Genomic DNA, 24,194 nt, shown 5'->3' with positions numbered 1-24,194 from the left:
CTTTAAAAATAAACAAACAAACAAAAAAGAAAGTGAAGGAAGGGATGGAAAAACATTTATCATACAAATGAAGATGAAAAGAAACCCAGGGCAGTGATACTTAGTAGGCTTCAAACAAAATAGACTTCAAAACAAAGACTGTAACAAGAGATAAAGGACACTACATATTCATAAAGGGAACAAGAAGATATAACAATTGTAAATATTTATGCACCTAACATGGGAGCACTCAAATACATAAGGTACCTATTAACAAACATAAGGAAGTAATTGATGGCAATACAATAGGAGGGGACATCGACACCCCACTTATCTCAATAGATCATCCAAACAGAAAATCAACAAGTGGCTTTGAATGACACATTGGACCAAATGGATATAACAGATATATTCAGAACATGCTATCCAAAACAGCAGAATATACATTCTTTTCAAGTGCACATGAAATGTTATCCAGAATAGATACCATGTTAGGTGACAAATCGAGTATGAACAAATTCAAAAAGACTAAAGTTATATCATTCATCTTTTCAGACCACAACACTATGAAACTAGAAATTAATCACAAGAAAAAATCTGGAAAGAACAAAAGTACATCGAGGTTAAATAACCTGCTACTCAACAATGAATGGGTCAACCAAGAAATCAAAGAGGAAGTCAAAAAACACATGGAGACAAAAGAAAATGAATATACAACAGTCAAAAACCACTGGAATACAGAAAAGCTGTTCTAAGTTTATAGCAATACAAGCCTACCTCAAGAAGGAAGAAAAATCTCAAACAAACAACCCAAACTTACACCTACCAGAGACAGAAAAAGAGGAACAAAGTAAAAAATTAGTAGAAGAAAGGAAATAATAAGATTATAGCAGAAATAAGTTAAATAGAAACTAAAAAAAAAATAGAATACATCAATGAAACGAGAAGCTGGTTCCTTGAAATGGTCAACAAAATTGATAAACCTTTAGCCAGACTCAACAAGCAAAAAAAAAAAAAAAAAGGACTCAAAATCAGAAATGAAAGAGAACCTGTAAGAGAATATTATGAAAAATTATATGCCAACAAATGGGCAACCTAGAAGAAATGGATAAATTCCTAGAAACATACAACCACCCAAAACTGGACCAGGAAGAAATACAAAATTTGAATAGACCAATTATCAGCAATGAAATTGAATCAATAATCAAAAAACTCTGAACAAAAGTCCAGCACCAGACAGCTTCAAGGGGAATTCTACCAAACATTTAAAGAAGGGATAATACCTATTCTTTTAAACTATTCCAAAAAAATAAAAGAGCAAGGAAAACTTCCAAATTCATTCTATGAGGCCAGCATTACCCTGATACCAAAAACAAAGACACTACAAAAAAGAGAACTACAAACCAATATCTCTGATGAACACAGATGCAAAAATCCTCAACAAAATATTAGCAAACTGAATCCAACAATACATTTAAAAAGTCATTCACCACGAGCAAGTGGGACTTATTCCTGGGAGGCAAGGGTGGTTCCATATTCACAAAATAATCAATGTGATACATCACATCAACAACTGGAAGGATAAAAAGTATATGATCATCTCAATAAATGCAGAAAAAACATTTGACAATATACAACATCCATTTGTGATGAAAACTCGTTTACAGGGAACATACCTCAACATAATAAAGGCCATATATGAAAAACCCACAGCTAAGATCATACTCAGCGGAGAAATACTGAGAGCTTTTCCACTAACATCAGGAACAAAATACAGATGTCCACTCTTACCACTTTTGTTCAACATAGTCTGGACATCCTAGCCACAGAAATCATACAAGAAAAAGAAAGAAGAGGCATCTAAATGAGTAAGGAAGAAGTAAAACTTTCACTATTTGCAAATGACATGATACTGTATGTAGAAAACCCTAAAGTCTCCACCAGAAAACTACTAAAACTGATAGATGAATTCAGTGAGGTCAAAGGATAAAAAAATCAATGTATAGATATCTACTGCATTTCTAGACACTAGTAATAAAGCAGCAGAAAGAGACATTAAGGAATAATCCCAATTATAACTGCACCAAAAATAATTTTTAAAATATGCAGGAATAGGGATGCCTGGGTGGCTCAGTCGTTAAGCGTCTGCCTTCGGTTCAGGTCATGATCCCAGGGTCCTGGGATCGAGTCCCATATCAGGCTCCTTGCTCAGTGGGGAGCCTGCTTCTCCCTCTGCCTGCTTTTCCCCCTGCTTGTGCTCTCTCTCTCTGACAAATAATAAATCTTTAAAAAAAAATATGCAGGAATAAACTTAACCAAGGAGGTGAAAGACCTGCACTCTGAAAACTATAATACACTGATGAAAGAAATTAAAGATGACACAAACTAAAGATATTCCATGCTCATATACATACTACCTAAAGCAATCTAAAGATTTAATGCAATGCCTATCAAAATACATTTTCCACAGAACTAGAACAATCTTCAAATTTTTATGGACCCATGAAAGACCCCAAATAGCTAAAGCAATCATGAAAAAGAAAAACAAAAATGGAGGTATCACAATTCCAGATTTCAAGTTATACTACAAAGCCGTAGTAATCAAAACAGCATGATATGGGCACAAAAACGGACACATAGGGTTCTGGGGTTAAAATGGCAGAATAGCAGTGAAACCCTGGGCTTGGCCTCATCCCTCAAACAGCTAGATCAACATCCAATGATTTTGAACAACTAGGAATACTATCTGAAGATTAAGAAAACAATCTGCACAGTTGGAGGGAGAGAACATGGCAGATGTGAGGTTCGGAGCCATGAACTAGGGGAGAGGCAAGCCACGGGACTGCAAAGGGAAGGGAACCCTTTCCTCGGTGCAAAGTCAGGGAGAGGGAGAGAGCAAGAGAGAGTACAGCAGGTAGGGATGGCACAATAAGCAGCACTGAAAAGATGCCCTGGGTCACACTGGGGGAGATCACTCCCCTTCCCGGAATACATTTGGAAGAGCGCATTTTGCCTCTCCAAGGACAAAAGGTCAGCTGGGAGCCATTGAGTGGCACTCAACAACAGGGACAGAGGTGCATGCAGAGGGCAGAGAACATTGTAGCAGCTTTTTACTGTGAGCCACAATAGACTTAAACCCCCATGCGCATGCTGAGCAGCTGCTTTTCTGGACAGAACTGAGCAGAGAGCAGACACACGGACAGACTGCAGATAACCTGGGCGCTGCTTTTCGCTGTCTGCCACAATAGACTCAAGCCTCTGTGTGACTGCTTTTCTGGGACAGAACAAAGTAGGAGACTGAGTCGCATGCAGATGGCAGATAACCCGGTTGCAGCTTTCCACTGTGCAGCACGATAAACTCCAGCCTCCGAGCGCACTGTGCAACTGCTTTTCTGGGACAGGATGGTGCTGGGTGGGCCTCGAGGCTCTCCTCTAGGGGAGGGGATTCGGTCTGCACCTTGCCAGGTCCTTTAAAATGTGGAGTTTTGTATCCCAGCCACTGTCTAGAGATAAAATACAGGAGATCTGTGGTGCTGGGCATGCCAATGGCCCCAGGAACAGACAGGTTACGGGCAAGGATGTGCTGAAAGTCCAGGACACAGGAGATTGTTTGCCTTCCTGTGAGGGCCTCCTGAACAGTGGCCAGAAGTTCCCCACCCGGATGAGAGGGCAGGATGATGCCATCTTCCTCTGCCACCACTCCTCCTTCCCCCGCCCGCCAGCACAGGTGGGCTTCAGAGAGCAACACAGTACCTCCAGTGGAGGCTGGGGTCCCCTACACTAAAGCCCGCACCCTGTACCTGGCAGGGGTATCTTTACTAGGGCAAGTCAGCTTGTGAGCCAGTCCAACAGGCCTCTCCCTTGGAAGACCAACACAGGCCCCCCCATGTACCAAGTCTACTGATTAAAAAGGGCTCCAATGTCAGCTTCTCGTGGAAGTAGGACCAGGCTTGCTTTTTCTTTTTTCTTATTTTTAAATTTTTTATATTTTATTTATTTTTAATTTTTTATCCTTTATTTTATATACCTTTTCCTTTTTTCTCTATTTTTTTGGTATTAGGCTTATAATTTTTTGTTCACTTGTTGGTTGGTTGGTTTGTTTCCTTCTCTTATTTTTCAGATCAGGCTTATTTTTTTTTCCTATTCTTCTTTCCTTATTCTTTTTTCTTTCTTTTTCTTTGGAATCAAGTTTATTTTTGTCTGTTTGCATTTTTGTTCCTTTTCCTTTTCTCTTGTCTTGGATCTGGCTTTTTTTTTTTCCCCCTCTTTACTTTTCCAGGCTTAACAGACAAATCAAAGCACACCTAGTTAAAGGTCCGAACACTCCCCACTACAAGCAAGGAGGAACTCTGTAGAGGATGGACCAGTGGGAAAGAGCAGCCAAAACGCAACAGCAGAGTGTACACAGCATATACCAGAAACATTTCCTGAAGTTTTTGTTGTTGGTGGTGGTGTTGTTGTTATTGTTTTTTTGTTTTGTTTTGTCTTTTTCTCCCTTCCTTTCTTTTCTGGACAAAACTATGAGATTAAGAAATTCACCCCAAAAGAAAGAACAGGAGGTAGTACTTCCTGCCAGGGATTTAATCAATACAGATATAAGTAAGATGTCTGAACTAGAATTTAAAACAACGAGTATAAAGATACTAGCTGGGCTTGAATAAAGTACAGAAGACACTAGAGAATCCCTTACTGTAGAGAGAAAAAAAGTAAAAATCTCTGAGGTCAGAATTAAAAATGCTTTAACCAAGATGCAATCCCAAGTGGAGACCATAAAAATGCAGATGAACGAAACAGAAGAGCAAATCAGTGATATAGAAGATAAAATTATGGAAAATAATGAAGGTGAAAAGAAGGGGGAAAGAAAAGTATTACATCACAAAGGTAGACTTAGGGAACTCAGCGATTCCATAAAGCGAAATAATATCCATATTATAGGAGTCCCAGAAGAAGAAGAGGGGGAAAAGGGAGAAGTTTTATTTGAACAAATTATAGCTGAGAACTTCCCTAATCTGGAGAAGGAAACAGGCATTCAAGTCCAAGAGCCACAGAGAACTCCCCTAAAAAAAATAATATATATTTATATATACACATATATATAGGTCAACACCACAATATATTATAGTAAAACTTGCAAATTACAAAGATAAAGAGAAAATCCTGAAAGCAGATCAAGACAAGAAGTCCTTAACCTACAAGGGTGGACACATGAGACTAGAAGCAGATCTGTCCACAGGGACCTGGCAGGCCAGAAAGGACTGGCATGATATATTCAACATGCTAAACGGGAAAAATATACAGCCCAGGATACTTAATCAAGCAAGGCTGTCATTCATAACAGAAGGAGAGATCAACAGTTTCTAAGATAAAAACTAAAGGAATTCGTGAACACTAAACTAGCACTGCAAAAAAATATTAAAGGGGACCCTTTGAGAGTAAAGAGAGACCAAAAGTAACAAAGACCAGAAAGGAACAGAGACAATCTATAGGAACAGTGACTTACAGGTAACACAATGGCACTAAATTCATATCTTTCAACAATTACTCTGAATGTAAATGGACTCAATGCTCCCATAAAAAGACACAGGGTATCAGAATGGATAAAAAAAAAAAAAAAACTCATCAATATGCTGTTTACAAGACACTCCCTTTAGATCCAAAGACTCATCCAAATTGAAAGTGATAGGGTGGAGAAAAATTTATCATGCTAATGGACATCAAAAGAAAGCTGGAGTAGTCATCCTTACATCAAATTAGATCTTAAACCAAAGACTGTAATAAGTCCTGAAGAAGGACACTATATCATAATAAAGGGGTCTATCCAACAAGAATAGATGAATAGAACAAGAATAATTGTAAATATTTATGCCCCTAACTTGGGATCAGCCAAATATATAAATCAATTAATAACAAATTTATAGAAACTCATTGATAATAATACAGTAATAGTAGGGGACTTTAACACTCCACTCACAGCAATGGACAGATCATCTAAGCAGAAGATCAACAAGGAAACAAGGGCTTTGAATGACACACTGGACCAGATGGATTTAAATGATATATTCAGAACATTTCATTCTAAAGCAGAATATACATTTTTTTCAAGTGCACATGGAACATTCTCCAGAATAGATCACATACTGGGTCACAAAACAGGACTCAATGGGTACAAAAAGACTGAAATCATACCATGCATATTTTCAGACCACAGTGCTATGAAACTTGGAGTCAACCACAAGAAAAAAATATGAAAGGACCACAAATACATGGAGGTTAAAGAACATCATACTAAAGAATGAATGGGTCAACCAGGAAATTAATGAAGAATTAAAAAAAATACATGGACTCAAATGAAAATGAAAACATGACAATTCAAAACTTCTGGGATGCAGCAAGGACAGTCCTAAGAGGGAAGTTTATATAGCAATACAGGCCTTCCTCAAGAAGCAATAAAAGTCTCAAATACACAACCTAACCTTATACCTAAAGGAGCTGAAAAAAGAATAGCAAATAAAGCCTAAATCCATCAGGAGAAGGAACATAATAAAGATCAGAGCAGAAATCAATAATATAGAAATAATAATAATAAAAAAGAACAGATAAACGAAACTAGGAGTTGGTTCTTTTGAAGAATTAACAAGACTGATAAACCCCTAGCCAGACTTCTCAAAAAGAAAAGAAAAAGGGCCAAATTAATAAAATCATGAATGGAAGAGGAGAGATCACAACCAACACCACAGAAATACAAATATAAGAACGTATTATGAGCAATTATATGCCAACAAAAGGGCAATCTGGAAGAAACAGCTAAATTCCTAGAATCATATAAACTACCAAAACTGAAACAGGAAGTAACAGAAAACCCAAACAGACCCATACAGCAAGGAAATTGAAGCAGTAATCAAAAATCTCCCAACAGAGTCCAAGGCCAGATGGCTTCCCAGGGGAATTCTACCAAACATTTTAAGAACACCAATACTTCTGAAACTGTTCCAAAAATAGAAATGGAAAGAAAACTTCCAAACTCCTTCTATGAGGCCAGCATTACCTTGATCCCAAAACTAAAGACTCCACTAAAAAAGAGAACTACACGCCAATATCCCTGATGAACATGGATGCAAAAATTCTCACCAAGAGACTAGCTAATAGGATCCAACAGTATATTAAAAGGATTATTCACCATGACCAAGTGGGATTTATGCCTGGGCTGCAGGGGTGGTTCAACATCTGCAAATCAATCAATGTGAGGGGCGCCTGGGTGGCTCAGTTGGTTAAGCATCTGCCTTCGGCTCGGGTCATGATCCCAGGGTCCTGGGATCGAGCCCTGCATCGGGTTCCCTGCTCAGCGGGGAACCTGCTTCTCCCTCTCCCTCTGCCTGTCGCTCCCCCTGCTTGTGCTCTGTCTCTCTCACACTATCTCTCTCTGTGTGTCAAATAAATGAATAAAATCTTTAAAAAAAATAAAATTAGAAAACCAATGTGAGACACGACATTAATAAAAGAAAGGATAAGAACCATATGATCCTCTCAACTGATGCAGAAAAAGCATTTGACAAAATACAGCATCCTTTCTTGATTAAAAACACTCCACAATGTAGGGGTAGAGGGAATGTATCTCAACATCAGAAAAGCCATATATGAAAGACCCACAGTGAATATCATCCTCAACAGGGAAAAACTGAGAGCTTTCCCCCTAAGGTCAGGAATGTCCACTCATACCACTGCTGTTCAACATAGTATTAGAAGTCCTAGCCACAGCAATCAGACAACAAAAAGAAATAAAAGGCATCAAAATCAGCAAAGAAGTCAAATTTTCACTCTTCAAAAATGACATGATACTCTATGTAGAAAACCCAAAAGATCCCAGCAAAAAATTGCTAGAACTGATATAGGAATTCAGCAAAGTTGCAGGACATAAAATCAATGCACAGAAGTCTGTTGCATTCGTATACATTAAAAATGAAGCAGCAGAAAATCAAGGAATCAATCCTGTTTATAATTGCACCAAAAACCGTAAGATTGCACCAAAAACCATAAGATACCTAAGAATAAACCTAACCAAACCAGTGAAAGATTTGTACTCTGAAAATTATAGAACATTTATGAAAGAAACTGAGGAAGACACACAAAAAAAAGGAAAAATCTCATGTTCATGGAGTGGAAGAATATTGTTAAAATGTTTACGCTACCCAAAACAATCTACACATTCAATGCAATCCCTATAAAAATATCACCAGCATTTTTGACAGAGCTGGAACAAACAACTCTAAAATTTGTATGGAACCAGAAAAGACCCCAAATAGCCACAGTAATATTGAAAAAGAAAACCAAAGCCGGTGGCATCACAATTCCAGACTTCAAGCTCTATTACAAAGCTGTAATCATCAAGACAGTATGGTACTGGGACAAAAACAGACACAAAGATCAATGGAACAGAATAGAGAGCCCAGAAATGGACCCTCAACTCTACGGTCAACTAATCTTTAACAAACCAAATATCCAATGGTAAAAAGACTGTCTCTTCAACAAATAGTGTGGGAAAATTGGACAGCCACATGTAGAAGAATGAAATTGGACCTTTTTTTTTTTACATCATACATAAAAATGAACTCAAAATGGATGAAAGACCTAAATGTGAGACAGGAATTCATCAAAATCCTTGAGGAGAACACAGGCAGCAACCTCTTTGACCTAGGCTGCAGCACTTCTTGCTAAACAGGTCTCCAAAGGCAAGGGAAACAAAAGCAAAAATGAACTACTGAGACTTCATCAAGATAAAAAGCTTTTGCACAGCAAAGAAACAGTCAACAAAACTAAAAGACAACCTACGGAATGGGAGAAGATATTTGCAAATGACATTATGGATAAAGGGCTAGTATCCAAGATCTATAAAGAACTTATCAAACTCAACACCCAAAAAAACAAATAATCCAGTCAAGAAATGGGCAGAAGACATGAGCAGACATTTCTCCAAAGAAGACATACAAATAGCCAACAGACACATGAAAAAATGATCAACATCACTTGACATCAGGAAAATACAAATCAAAACCACAATGAGATATCACCTCACACTGGTCAGAATGGCCAAAATGAACAACTCAGGAAACAACAGATAATGGTGAGGGATGGGGAACCCTCTTACACTATTGGTGGAAATGCAAACTGGTGCAGCCACTCTGGAAAACAGTATGCAGTTCCTCAAAAAGTGAAAAATAGAACTACACTATAACCCAGCAATTGCACTTCTAGGTATTTACCCAAAGGATACAAAAATAGTGATTGAAGGGGCACATGCACCCCAATGTTTATAGCAGCAATGTCCACAACAGCCAAACTATGGAAAGAGCCCAGATGTCCACTGACAGATGAATGGATAAAGAAGATGTGTTATGTATATACAATGGAATATTACTTGGCCATCAAAAAGAATGAAATCTTGTCAACCTCAATGACATGGATGGAACTAGGGGGTATTATGCTATGCGAAATAAGTCAGGCAGAGAAAGAAAAATATCACATGATTTCACTCCTATGTGGAATTTAAGAAACAAAACAGATGAGCATAGGGAAAGGGAAGGAAAAATAAAGTAAGATAAAAGCAGAGAGGGAGGCAAACCATAAGAGATTTTAACTCTGGGAAACAAACTGAGGGCTGCTGGAGGGGAGGAGTGTGGGGGATGGGGTAACTGGGTGATGGGCATTAAGGAGGGCACATCATGTGATGGGCACTAGGTGTTATAGGCAACTGATGAATCACTAAATTCTACCTCTAAAACTAATAATACACTATATATTAACTAAATTGAATTTAAGTAAAATTTAAAAAGAAAAACAGACACATAGATCAATAGAACAGAATTGAAAGTCCAAAAATAGCTTTTTTTTTTGCAACAGGTTTGCCGCCAAAACACAGGTCTCGTGAAAACCACCACTCAACCTAAACCAAAATGGGAAAGGAAAAGACTCACAACAACATCGTCGTCATTGGACACATAGATTTGGGCATGTCTACCACTACTGGTCATCTGATCTACAAATGTGGTGGGATCGACAAAAGAACTATCGAAAAATTTGAGGAGGAGGAAAGGGCTCCTTCAAGTATGCCTGGGTCTTGGATAAACTGAAAGCTGAACGTGAACGTGGTATCACCACTGATATCTCCCTGTGGAAATTCGAGACCAGCAAGTATTAGGTGACCATCATTGATGCCCCAGGACACAGAGACTTTATCAAAAACATGATTACAGGCACATCTCAGGCTGACTGTGCTGTCCTGGTGTTGGTGAATTTGAAGCCGGTATCTCCAAGAATGGGCAGACCCGTGAGCATGCCCTTCTGGCTTACACACTGGGTGTAAAACAACTAATTATTGGTGTTAACAAGATGGATTCCACTGAGCCACCCTACAGCCAGAAGAGATACGAGGAAATCGTTAAGGAAGTCAGCACCTACATTAAGAAAATTGGCTACAACCCTGACACAGTAGCATTTGTGCCAATTTCTGGTTGGAACGGTGACAACATGCTGGAGCCAAGTGCTAACATGCCTTGGTTCAAGGGATGGAAAGTCACCCGTAAAGATGGGAATGCCAGTGGAACCACACTGCTTGAAGCTCTGGATTGCATCCTGCCACCAACTCGTCCAACTGACAAGCCTTTGCGTCTGCCTCTCCAGGACGTCTACAAAATTGGTGGTATTGGTACTGTCCCTGTGGGCCGAGTGGAGACTGGTGTTCTTAAACCTGGGATGGTGGTCACCTTTGTTCCAGTCAATGTTACAACTGAAGTAAAGTCTGTTGAAATGCACCATGAAGCTTTGAGTGAGGCTCTTCCTGGGGACAATGTGGGCTTCAATGTCAAGAACGTATCTGTCAAAGATGTTCGTCGTGGCAATGTGGCTGGTGACAGCAAAAATGACCCACCAATGGAAGCAGCTGGCTTCACAGCTCAGATGATTATCCTGAACCATCCAGGCCAAATCAGTGCTGGATATGCACCTGTGCTGGATTGTCACACGGCTCACATTGCTTGCAAGTTTGCTGAGCTGAAGGAGAAAATAGATCGTTGATCTGGAAAAAAGCTGGAAGATGGCCCCAAGTTCTTGAAATCTGGTGATGCTGCCATTGTTGATATGGTTCCTGGCAAGACTATGTGTGTTGAGAGCTTCTCTGACTATCCTCCTCTTGGCCGTTTTCCTGTTCGTGACATGAGACAGACGGTTGCTGTGGGTGTCATCAAAGCAGTGGACAAGAAGGCAGCTGGAGCTGGCAAGGTCACCAAGTCTGCCCAGAAAGCTCAGAAGGCTAAATGAATATTATCCCCAATACCTGCCACCCCAGTCTTAATCAGTGGTGGAAGAACGGTCTCAGAACTGTTTGTGTCAATTGGCCATTTAAGTTTAATAGTAAAAGACTGGTTAATGATAACAATGCATCATAAAACCTTCAGAAGGAAAGGAGAATGTTTTGTGGACTATGTTTGTGTGTGTGTGTGTGTGTGTGTGTGGCAGTTTTAAGTTATTAGTTTTTAAAATCAGTACTTTTTAATGGAAACAACTTGACCAAAAATCTGTCACAGAATTTTGAGACCCATTAAAACAAAAGTTTAATGAGAAAAAAAAAAGAAAGTCCAAAAATAAACCCATGATTATATGGTCAATTAATCTTTGACAAAGGAGGCAAGAATATGCAATGGGAAAATGACAGTCTCTACAACAAATGGTTGGGAAACTGGACAGCTGCATGCAAAAGAATGAAACTGGACCACTTTCTTATACCATACGTAAAAGTAAACTCAAAATGGGTTAAAGACCTAAATGTGAGACTTGAAACCATAAAAATTCTAGACGAGAGCAAAGGCAGTGATTTCTCTGACATCAGCTGTAGCAATATTTTTCTAAATGTGTCTCCTAAGGCAAAGGAAACAAAACCAAAAATCAACTATTGAGACTACATCAAAATAAAAAGCTTCTGCACAGCAAAGGAAACCATCAACAAAACTAAAAGACAATCTATGAGATGGGAGAAGATATTTGCAAATAACATATCTGATAAAGAGTTAGTATCTGGGGCACCTGGGTGGCTCAGTCGTTAAGCGTCTGCCTTTCGCTCAGGTCATGATCCCAGGGTCCTGGGATCGAGCCCCCCGTCGGGCTCCCTGCTCTGCGGGAGGCCTGCTTCTCCCTCTCCCACTCCCCCTGCTTGTGTTCCCTCTTTCACTGTAGTCTCTGTCAAATAAATAAAATCTTTAAAAAAAAAATAGTAACCAAAATAAAGAATTCATACAACTCACCAACAAAGAAAACAAGCAATCCAATTAAAAAATGGGCAGAGGGCCTGATTAGCATTTCTCCAAAGAAGACATACAGATGGGCAAAAGACACATGAAAAGATGCTCAACATCATCCATCATCAGGGAAATGCAAAACGAAACCACAATGGGATATCACCCTACATCTATCAGAATATCTAAAATCAAAAACACAAGAAACAAGTGTTGGTGAGGATGTGGAGAAAAAGGAACCCTCATGTATTGTTGGTGGGAATGAAAACTGGTGCAGCCACTGTGGAAAACAGTATGGAGGTTCCTCCAAAAAATTAAAAATAGAACTACCTGATGATCAAGCAATCACACTACTGGGTATTTACCCAAAGAAAATAAAAACACTAATTGAAAAGATATATGCACCCCTATGTTTATTGCAGCATTATTTACAATAGTCAAGATATCGAAGCAACCCAAGTGTCCATCCACAGATGAACGGATAAAGAAGATGTAGTATATACATACAATGGAATATTACACCACCATAAAAAAGATGAAATTGTGTCATTTGAGACAACATGGATGGACCTAGAAGGTATAACGCTAAGTGAAATAAGTCAGTCAGAGAAAGACAAATGCCATATGATTCCACTCATAAGTGAAATCTAATAAAATGAATAAACAAACAAAAAGTAAAATCAGACTTATAAATACAGAGAACAAACTGATGGTTGCCAGAGAGGGGTTGGGGTGAAGGGAGAGGTAGATATAGGCTTCCAGTTATGAAATGAATAACTCATGGGAATAAAAGGCACAGCCTAAGGAATACAATCAATGATACTGTAGTAACACTGTATCAGGATAGATGGCAACTACACTTGTGGTTAACACAGCACAATGTATAAACTTGCCACATCACTAAGTTGTACAACCGAAACTAATGTAACACTGTGTGTCAGCTATACTCAAAGAAAACCATCTTTAACAGAATCATAACTAAAAAAAAAAAAAGCCCACACAAGAAATAACAAGATGGAAATAGCTAATGAAACACAGAAGACTTTGAAAAATCATAGAAGACCTTTGCAGACCTGCAAATATATTTAAAATCTAAGTGAAATGAATAATTTCCTAAGGAAATAAAACTTAACAAAATTTACCTCATTAGTGGTAAACAGCTTAAACAGACCAATTCCCATAAAAGAAATAGAGAAAATTAGCAAGGAACTGCCACTACAAAAAAAGCGCCAGGCCCAGGAGGTGTTACAGGGAATTCTATCAAATCTTCAAAGAACAGATATCCCATGGCACCATAAATTGTCCCATTGAATATTAAAGAAAATTTTACTATTTCTGTGAAAGCAAGCATAACACTGATACCTAAACTGATAAAGAAAATTATAGACAAATATCACTTATATTGATACAAAAATACCAAATAAAATAATAAACAGAATCAAGCACTACATTAAGAAAATAATATGCAATAACCAAGTGGAATTAATTCCAGGAATGCAAATTGGTTTAATGTTAAGAAAATCATTAATATACCATACATCATAGATCTAGAGAGAAAAATTATATGATTATCTCCATACATGTTTATATGGCCTCTGACAAAATTCAATATCCTTTCCCGATTAAAACACTCTCAAAAGTAGGAATTAAGCCAGTCTTGAAGCCAGTATTTCATTTGCTGGGGAAATACAAAAAGCACTTTACTAAGATCAGGAACAAAGCAAGACTGCCTACTATCACCATCACTCTTCAACATCTTACTGGTGTCATGAGCCAAAGCAATTAGATAAATCAACTAAAGGCAAGAGAATTGGGGGAAAAAACATAAAATAGCTCTATTTGAAGATGATCTGATTGTATCTAAAACTCTAGAGAATTAATAGTAACACTAGCTCAAATGTTTAAAAATTCAATAAGGAAGCAGGTTATGAAATTAACATACAGAAATCAACAGCCTTAATATACACAAAAATTAAGTAAGGATATAGCGTAGAAAAAGCCCCACCTTAGGAATACTCTTAGCAAGAATTATGTAAAACTCCTAAAAGGAAACCATTAAAACCCTTCTGAAAGACACAAAAGTAGATCTGAATAAATGGAAAGATATCTCTTGTTCTTAGATAGGGCAAGTCAACATTATAAAGATGTCAGTTACCTAACTTATTAATTTAATGCAATCCTTATAGAAGAATACAAGCTTCTTTACTGAGATAAACAAGTTAATAATAGTGTTTTTTTAGAAGTGAAAATAGCCCGGATATCACTAGAAAAGGAAAATTACAAAGCAGGGAACCAGTCTTACCTGACATTAAAACATAGTATAAGTCTTTAAAATAAAATAGAATGGTCCTGGTATATGAGTTGATAAACAGACCAGTGGAATAGAAAGTCCAAAAAAAAAATCAAATAAATACGGTCACTTAGTATAAAGGTGACATCTTAAATCACTGGGGCAAAGACTGATTTTTTTCCTTAATAAATGGTTTAGAGACATCTACTTTGAGAAAGAAAAAAATTAAATCCATACCTCATACATGCAATCCAAAGAAATCAGGCATTTAAATGTAAATGATTAAATAAGAGATTAAGTGTAAAAATGATACAAGTACTAAAAGGTAACAGGTAAATTCATTTATGACCTGGGTGTATGTACACAGTTTTTAACTAATTTAATTTAATTTAACACAATTCAGCTGCAATAAAAGACTGATAAATTTGACCTCATAAGATTAAGAACCCTTTTACATAGCAAAAAGTACCATCAACAGTCAAAATAACAGCTGTTGAATCGTGAGAAAATATCTGTAACACATAGCACAGATGGAGATCTAATATCCCTAATAAAGAACTTTTGAAAAGTGAAGGGGGGTGGAGAACAAAATTCTCTTAAGAAAATCATGTGAACAGAAAATTCACACACACAAAAAAAAAATTTAAGGGATCTTAAACACACAAAAAGATATGCTATGGCCCCACTTCACACCACTCTGCCTCTTATTCACCATGTTCCGTGAATATTCCACACTATCCCTCTGCAAAAACTTCACGCTTATTTACTCCCTCTTGTGCTCTCTCCACCAACTCCGCTAACTCTTTCAATGGCTAGCCTCTTCAGCTTTTCACTTAAAAGCCACATCCTCAGAGAGACCTTCTCTGATCCCCAGTCCAAATCATAATCTGTAACTGTCTCTCCAATTTGAAAGTTAGCTTCCTCCAGGAAGATGCTTTGCCTGTGTGGTTCACCATTGCATCCCTCAGCGTCTAACACAAAACTTGGTACATATTTCAAAGCACAGGTGTAATAAAAGTAAAGTAATGAGAGGTTAGGAAGCAGCAAACTAGATTTTAGGATTTTAGAGGTGAAATCCTCAGAGGGAAGACAAGGTCCAAGATGCAGAAAGGCAGTGAGCTGCTGAAAGGAATGGGCAAGGTTTAAAGAACTGACATTAAGGTGCTGGGTACATAATCCACATTTTTACTCAAGTCATAAGCTGCACTATCCCTCAATCTGAGCACTGTCTCTAGTTAATCCTTCCAATTCCCTTAGTACTTTACATTCAATACACCTTTTAATCTCACTGAGACCTCCAATTATCCCTTCTTTTTCTTTCACCCGGTTCATGAAACTCTTCTGGTTCCAGTTGCTTTCTTCTCCAACCTACACCCTCAATCTACAATCCCCACATCCATGCCTATCTTTTGCCACCTATCTATAGTAATTTGCAAACATGAATCTAAGAACTGCTGGGGTAGTTTAAGATTTGAGCATATTCCTGGGGCCCCAGCCTTCTTGATTCAGTAGGTCTAAGGTGGAGGCCCAAGAATCTAGATTTTTTTTAAAGATTTTATTTATTTATTTGACAGAGACACAGCGAGTAAGGAAACATAAGCAGGGGGAGTGGGAGAGGGAGAAGCAGCCTTCCTGCAGAGCAGGGAGCCCGATGCAGGGCTCGATCCCTCCTGGGATCATGATGTGAGCCAAAAGCAGACACTTAACGACTGAGCCACCCAGGCACCCCAAGGATCTAGATTTTAATAAGCACTCCCAAAGATTTGGATACGGGTGATCCAAGGATAAAATAAACACTGGTCTGGAGGAAGAGATGCCCTTCTTCCTATCCAAAGAGGATACTGCTACTTGTGCTTTGGAGCCCATGCTTTTCCATCCCCTCAGAGATTTTACTGTCCTCATTGACTGCTAGGTCTTTAATCTCTCCTTAAACCTGAATAGTCAATTTTTTCAACAAAGCACATCTGATCCATGTCATCTCCCTGCTTAAAACCCACCAGCTTTTCCTATCTCCTGTAGCCATGGTTCTCAACTTTGAATATCCTTGAAGTCAAATGTATCCTAAGCATTATCTGCAAACTACTGTTTTCTAAAATGTATTCCAAAAGATGTGAAATACCTCAGTGATGTATTTTCTTCCAAGTTTTAAACAGAAGTTTTGTTTTGAACAGAAAATGCTAAACACATTTATATAGTATTACCCTATGATGATCTGCTTTCAAGAAATCATGTGCCATAAAATGCCAAGAAATCATAGAAAGACTACCTGTTGCCTAAATATACAATGTTCCATGTGTACTGATGCATAGGCAGATTTAATAGAGAGGGCCTTCCATTCTGTGTTCAATGGTCTACATTGTGTATCTTATAGCTATTATAATAATTTTAATAACATATACTTGTATTACTCTAAATTTGTTGTATAATGAACATCTCTAGCACATAAACTCATTCCTCTGCATCTGTGTCTGAAAAGAATTCCTCTATGAGGTCATTATAACCAAATCCAAGTGCACATTTCATTTCCTAAGCTTTTTGTTGTTCTGCCAAAATATTAAGATATTCTATGGTCAAATAGTTTGGGAAAGCAAACTTGGGTAAACACTGTACCTTGCATATAGGTGCACTACTCCTCTGAACGTATGTAGATGCTGTTGTACCTATAAGCAAATTAAAAACACTGCTGCATGGTAGCTTTTTGTCATTATAGATTTTCCCAGTCAGTAGACAGTAAAGAGCCAGTTACTCTTCGGTGAGAAACTTTCCTTTTTCACAATAAAAACGAATCCTCATACTCAAAAAAATTGTGGAAATCACCGTTCCACAAAGTAAAGTCCATATTCCTTAAAACGACATACAACAAACACCTTCTATGGCCTAAACTTCCAAGCACATCCCTCTTACACAACCTTTGCAATTTTTCCTACTGTTATAGCTAAATCCTAAAATGCTCTCAATTTATCTTATCAATGAATCAAGAGTATTCGAAGTTTTTGGAATTAGGGTACTATAGAGATCAAGTAATTCAACTTCCTAACTCTACAGAGGACATCATCTTTTTGTATACCGTTTGCTCCTAATACTTTTATCTGTACTATTTTTTAATAACTTAAGACCAACGGAGAATGTGAAATTTCCTAATGATCTTCTAACACTTTGAAAAAGTGAGTTTCAATTTGATTTTCGCTTTCCATTTCCTCCATCCTCTGGTTATACCACTATATGGTAAACTCAAGCATTTCACACATTTCAAATAGAAATTAATCTTTCTAATTAATAACAGGAGGCCAATTCACTTTGCAGAAAGGACGCAGATTTGCTCCTGTAAGTTCATCTGTAAGAACCTCAGGAATTGAAAACAAAGGTAACTGAAGTTTCTGGAGTTTAGCCCTTTAACCATATAAATGAAAACCTAATGATGGTGAGGACAGCATCACTGACGTCAACGACGACAGCAGCTGACACTTATTGACTCTGTGCTTTGCAGTGGTAAACACTTTACATCATTAGCTCCCTCAGATCTTCAGACGACCCTATAAGTAATGTAGATTGTCATAATTATTATCTAAATTATTGTCTTAATCTAACAGGTTCTGACAAGTTAAATAATCTTCAAGGTCCCACAAGTAAGCGCTTCCTCAGTTATTAACACCTTCCAACTTGGGGCAGGTCTCTTTCCCTCCCATCTGCATGCACTGACCCCTCGGTCCTTCCCCAGCCCTCTAGGTGGTCAAGTAGGGGACAGACGCCTCCGGCCGGGCCCCCACTCACGTTCAGCAGCCGGTACCCAGCGCCCTCCTTGTTCTCATCCTTGGGCAGAATCATGGTCTTGTTATGGTCCTGGAAGTTAGGAGCCGAAGAAAACTCTGACGCTTTGCTGTGCATGATTTCCAGGTTAGCATTCGAACTCTTCTGAAGTATAGGGGCTGTGTACAGGGAATGGACCTGCCCGCCGCGGTTATCAGCGGCGTTAGAACCCTTAAGCCACTTTGGGGGAAGCTCCATTCCTCCATCCTCTGCGGGATGGGTCTGCGCTTAACTGCCGGCCTGCTACTGCGCAGGCGCAGTCCTCTAGTCACCTGGCCTGGGCTTTTCCCGCGCATGCGTACACACGTGTGACCCCCCCACACACACACCTTCACCTGCCAGAGCTGGTTTCGGGAGACTGTGAGCCTAATGAACCTGGAGGATCAGCTGCAAGCACTTGCCTAAGCCATTTCAGTCTCCCTTACAAGGGAGTCATAGCATGCTGGTGAACAAGGCTCCTCAGCACTGTGATTGAACACCTTAGTTCATTTTCTTGTCTGCCCCTTAAACCATCGTAAGCCTCTTTTCCCTAAACCAATTCCTTCTGGAAGATTTACAATATCAATAATCACTTCCTTATGCTATCCCCTGAGCTCCAGATATTATGTTTCCAACAGTCTACTTGGACGTCTTTACTGTCCCATACACTCATAATACACATTAATAATCATCTTCCCTCCCAGACCTCTAGTATGTTCCAAACTCATTTAATATGGCAATATCATAGCCACAAAAGCTTAAAACCTCAGACATTTTTTTAAATTCTAACCCTAAATATTTGAACCCTATTCTTTCTTTTTATGGCACCTAATTTAAGACACTTCACATACACAACTGCAATGATTTAATCCTGGATCTCCCAGCCTGCTGTTATCCACCCTTTCCACTGCCCCAATATTAATACAGGTTACCTTTAAAAACAAACAAAACCAAAAAATAAAAATAGAAACAAAACTAGAAACTTTTAGAGCTTCTTTTTTAGCCATAAATTTGAATTCCTTAATTTGGAAATGAAGGGTATCCAAAATGCACTCTATCTCAGGATCATTATTTATTACTATTCTACTTGGGATCTATTTTTCTTTTATTCATGAGCCAGCTCAAACTTCAGCTTTCAGTTAAATCTTATAACCCCATATACATACTCTCAAAGCAGAATTAACTGTTGTCTCTAAGCTACAACCTGGCATATCACTATTAGTGGACTCATGCTATCAGAATTAGTTAATTTCAAAAGATAGTTATTTGGGGGCAGGAACCTGATCCTCAGCTTGTACCCCTCAGGGCTCATGGCACAAGAGCCCAAAACCCTCAATACATGTTTGTTGTCATCGGGGTCTGTGCTGTGTGGTGTTTACTGTGCCAAAGAGACATGCTGCCCACCAGCTCATGATGACTTCCTTAGGGCTCATGTGATGCAACATAGAAAATATCTAACCTAAATCTAGTCAAACTTCTAGACCTAACCTCCAGTGTACAGGAAATTCAGGAGATAGAGAACAAATTGAATGATGCTATTAGGAAAAAATCAAACAAATACACAAAATGTAGGTGGGACATTCGAAAACAAAATGGTTTGGATTCTTTAAAAAAAATGTGAAGAGGAAATATAGAAGGTTACAGCCACTTGGAAAACAGTTTGGCAATTTCTTAAAAAATTAAACATGTAACTACCATACAACCTAGCAATTGCACTCCTGGGCAGTATCCCAGAGAAATAAAAACACACAAGTCCCACAAAAACCTGCACACAAATGTTCTTAGCAGTTTTATTCATAACAGCCAAAAAATGGAATCAACTCAGATGTTTTCCAAGAGGGAAATGGTTAAACAAACTGCAGCAGGTATCTATCTCAGAGTACAACTGAGCAATGAAAAGAAATGAACACACAGCTTGGATGAATCTCCTGGGCAGAAGAAAGATAATTCCAAAAGATTACATTCTTGAGATGACAAAATTTCAGCAATAGAAGACAGCTTAGACAGCCAGAGATTGGAGTTAGAGGTGCAGAGATGGGGATGTGGGAGGGAGATATAAAAGGGCAACAGTGAGAGATTTCCATGGTTTGGGGAACTGTTCAGTATCTTGACTGAGAAGGTAGATACACAAACCTACATGACTCGTAAAACTGTATAGAAATTAACACGCACACACACACACACACACCAGTGTAAGTAAAACTAGGGAAATTTGAATAAGATCAGTGGGTTTTAACAATGTCAATATTCCAGATATGATATTATACTACAGCTTTGTAAAATATTATTCAGAGACACTGGCAAGGTGTACAAAGGATTTCGTTGTATTATTTCTCAAATATGCATGAATCTACATTTATCTCAGGAAACTTTTCAGTTAAAAATGTCATGGGAGGAGAAAGAAGGTGAGAAGGCCATTTAAAATTAAGAGATAAGGGCGCCTGGGTGGCTCAGTTGGTTAAGTGACTGCCTTCAGCTCAGGTCATGATCCCGGAGTCCCGGGATCGAGTCCCATATCGGGCTCCCTGCTCAGTAAGGGAGACTGCTTCTCCCTCTGACCCTCCCCCCTCTCATGTACTCTCTCTCATTCTCTCTCTCTCAAATAAATAAATCTTTAAAAAAATAAAATTAAATAAAATTAAGAGATAAAACAAGCAAATGAAATATGCAAACCTTGACTACTTCTTGAGAGACAACTGGGGAAATTTGAGGATAGACTATTTAATGATACTGTGCTATGTAAACAAATGTTCTTATTTTTGGAGCATGCATGTTTACATATTGTGACATGATGTTTCCCACTTACTTTCAAAAGATTTACCAAGAACAGGGGTGCCTGGGTGGCTCAGTCAGTTGAGTGTCCCACTCTTGATTTTGGCTCAGGGCATGATCTCGGGGTTGTGGGGTTGAGCCCCATGTCGGGCTCCACGCTGAGTGAAGGAGCCTGCTTGAGATTCTCTCTCTCCTTCTGCTCCCCACCTCTCCATCTCTCTCTCCCTCTCTTAAAAAAAAAAAAGATGAAGCAAGAACAAAAGGGGGGGTATAAGGAAAAACAAATGAGCAAACGTGGCAAAATTTTAACAATTATTAAATCTAGGTTAATCTACATTACAGTTGCTATAACACTAGTCTTTCAACATTTTTACTTTTGATAGTTTCCAAGTGAAAAGCCCTCAGAGCTCACTCATGCATATGGCCTTTACCTTGCCCCCATCTCCACAAGTAGAAATGCCATCCATCCTATAAAGGACATGCCCACACCCAACCCATACCCATACTTTCCTAGATTCTGTAACTCCTTTGCCTATCTATTTTTGACTTGATTAGGAGCCTCTAGAAGGCAGGTAGTATGTTTTATGCCTTTTCTCATTTTTTTTGTCCTCTCACAAACCTAGCAATTTGATTGAAATCAAATCATGTATCTTAATCCAAGCTTTACGTTTCATAATTGATTACAGATGGTGTATATAGGCCAGAGGTCCCACGTGTTGGTTAGTCTACTAGCTATATCACAATCACCTGGGACATCTTCTAAACAGCTGTTTTCAAGGTACCACCTCAGACCTATGGAATCTGAATCTCTGGGTAATGGGCCTAGGAGTTTCTATGTTTTCTTCTGCTTATGGGGAGTGGGGAGAGGTAGGTGTTAATTACTGAATAGTTTGCACCCCCAAAAAACAACAAAAACCTCACTGGGGATCTTGCCTACTGACACCTCAGAAACTCCACTAAGCCACCCTACCCACACTTGATGGAGAGAGAAAGGTGAGAAAAAAGATGACTTTGAGCCACTTATGGAGACATAATTGGCAGTGAACTTCCTCAAAGTTTCTCGATCATCACGGCCAAAGCTTCTGATAACACTCATACAGGTCCACCAGCTGCTCAGGGAATAGGTACTCGCTGGGGTGATCGGGAGATTTGAAGTCCAGGTCGTACTTCCCAGACCTGAAGAATTTAAAGGTGATACGCCCATGCCAGGTACACTATTAATCAACACAGCCAGCATTCCCAATTGCATTTCACAGCAGCTCCAGAGCTTAATTCTGTAGGATGTTAGGAGCAAAACTCCCTTCAACTTTGTGTTAACTTTCTATTGCTGCCCTAACAAATTCCAACAAATTTAGCAGGTTAAACAACACACATTTGCTATCTTAGCATTCTGTCCATCAGAAGTCTGACATGGGTCACCCTAAAATCAAGGGTCAGCAGGGCTGAATTCCTTTGTGGAGGTTCTAGGGGAAGATCTGTTTCTTTGCTCATCTGGGATGTTGGCAAAATTCAGTTCCTTAAAGATGTGGGACTGAGCCCACATCCATTTCCTTGCTGTCAGCCACGGACTGTTCTCAGCTTCTAGAGATCACCCATGCCCCTTGATTGTGGACCCCTTCTTCACCATTTTTACCACCTTATTGACTATCTTCCCTACGCTGTGCTCTCCATCCCCGTGACGTACTTATTTTGTAACTGGAAGCTTGTACCTCTTAATCCCCTTTATTTCATCCATCCGCCCACCCATCTCCCCCTCTGGAAACCAGCAGTTTGTCTCTGTATTTATGAGTCAGGTTTTTTTTTTTTTTTGGTCTTTGTTGTTTCTTAAATTTCACATGAGTGAAATCATACAGTATATGTCTTTCTCTGACTGATGTATCCCACTTAGCATTATACCCTCTAGGTCCATCCATATTGTTTTTTTTTTAAAGATTTTATTTATTTTATTTGAGAGAGAATGAGAGAGAGAGAGAGCATGAGAGGGGGGAGGGTCAGAGGGAGAAGCAGACTCCCTGCTGAGCAGGGAGCCGGATGTGGGACTCGATCACAGGACTCCAGGATCATGACCTGAGCCGAAGGCAGTCGCTTAACCAACTGAGCCACCCAGGCACCCGGTCCATCCATATTGTTGAAAATGTCAAGATGTCATTATTTTTTAAAAAATGGCTGAGTGGGGGCGCCTGGGTGGCTCAGTTGTTAGGCATCTGCCTTCGGTTCAGGTCATGATCCCAGGGTCCTGGGATAGAGCCCCACGTCGCGCTCCCTGCTCGGCGGGAAGCCTGCTTCTCCCTCTCCCACTCCCCCTGCTTGTGTTCCCTCTCTCACTGTCTCTCTCTGTCAAATAAATAAATAAAATCTTAAAAAAAAAAATGGCTGAGTACCATTCCACTGTATGTATATAGCACATCTTCTTTATCCATTCATCTGTGGACGGACACGGGCTGTTTCCATTATCTTGGCTTTTGTAAGCAATGCTGCAATATACTTAAGGGTGCATGTATCTTTTCAAATTAGGGTTTTTGTTTTCTTTGGACAAATACCCCATAGTGGAATTATTGGATCATGTGGTAGTTCTATTTTTAATTTTTTGGGTAACTTCCATACTGTTTTCCACAGTGGCTGCACCAATTTGCATTCCCACCATTACACAAGGGTTCCTTTTTCTCCACACCCTCTGTAACACTTGTTATCCATTCTGATAGGTGTAAGATGAATTTTCATTATGGTTTGGATTTGCATTTCCCTGATGATTAGTGATGCTGAGCAGCTTTTCACGTGTCTGTTGGCCATGCGTATGCCTTCTTTGGCAAAATGTCTATTCAGGTCCTCTGCCCATTTTTAAATTGGATTATTTGTTTTTTAGTGTTGAGTTGTATAAGTTCTTTATATATTTTGGATATTAATAATAAATATATATAATATATGTAATATTATATATTATATATATAATATATTATATATATATCAAGTATTTGCAAATATCTTCTCCCATTCAGTAGGTTGCCTTTCGTTTTGTTGATGGTTTCCTTTGCTGTGCAAAAGCTTTTTATTTTGGTGTAGTCCCAATATGAAACTTTTCAAACAGA

At 38.9% G+C, this 24,194-nt stretch overlaps 1 protein-coding gene across 1 annotated transcript in view; it reads right to left on the bottom strand.

Moving 5' to 3' along the window:
- The window catches only part of CATSPERT (catsper channel auxiliary subunit tau), a 145,641-nt gene extending 127,086 nt beyond the window's left edge, over window positions 1-18,555 (bottom strand). Inside the window, exon 1 of the mRNA XM_028121710.1 lies at window positions 18,322-18,555. Coding sequence (XP_027977511.1) covers window positions 18,322-18,555 — 234 coding nt within the window. The remainder of the gene's footprint in view (window positions 1-18,321) is intronic.
- Window positions 18,556-24,194: the final 5,639 nt, after the last annotated feature.

Source organism: Eumetopias jubatus, unplaced genomic scaffold (assembly GCF_037043125.1).
Source record: "Eumetopias jubatus isolate StellerSeaLion01/CBP00866 unplaced genomic scaffold, mEumJub1_p1.0 scaffold_3, whole genome shotgun sequence".
Taxonomy (NCBI): Eukaryota; Metazoa; Chordata; class Mammalia; order Carnivora; family Otariidae; genus Eumetopias; species Eumetopias jubatus.
The sequence above is the reverse complement of the archived record's forward strand: the minus strand, read 5'-3'. Positions and strand labels throughout refer to the sequence as shown.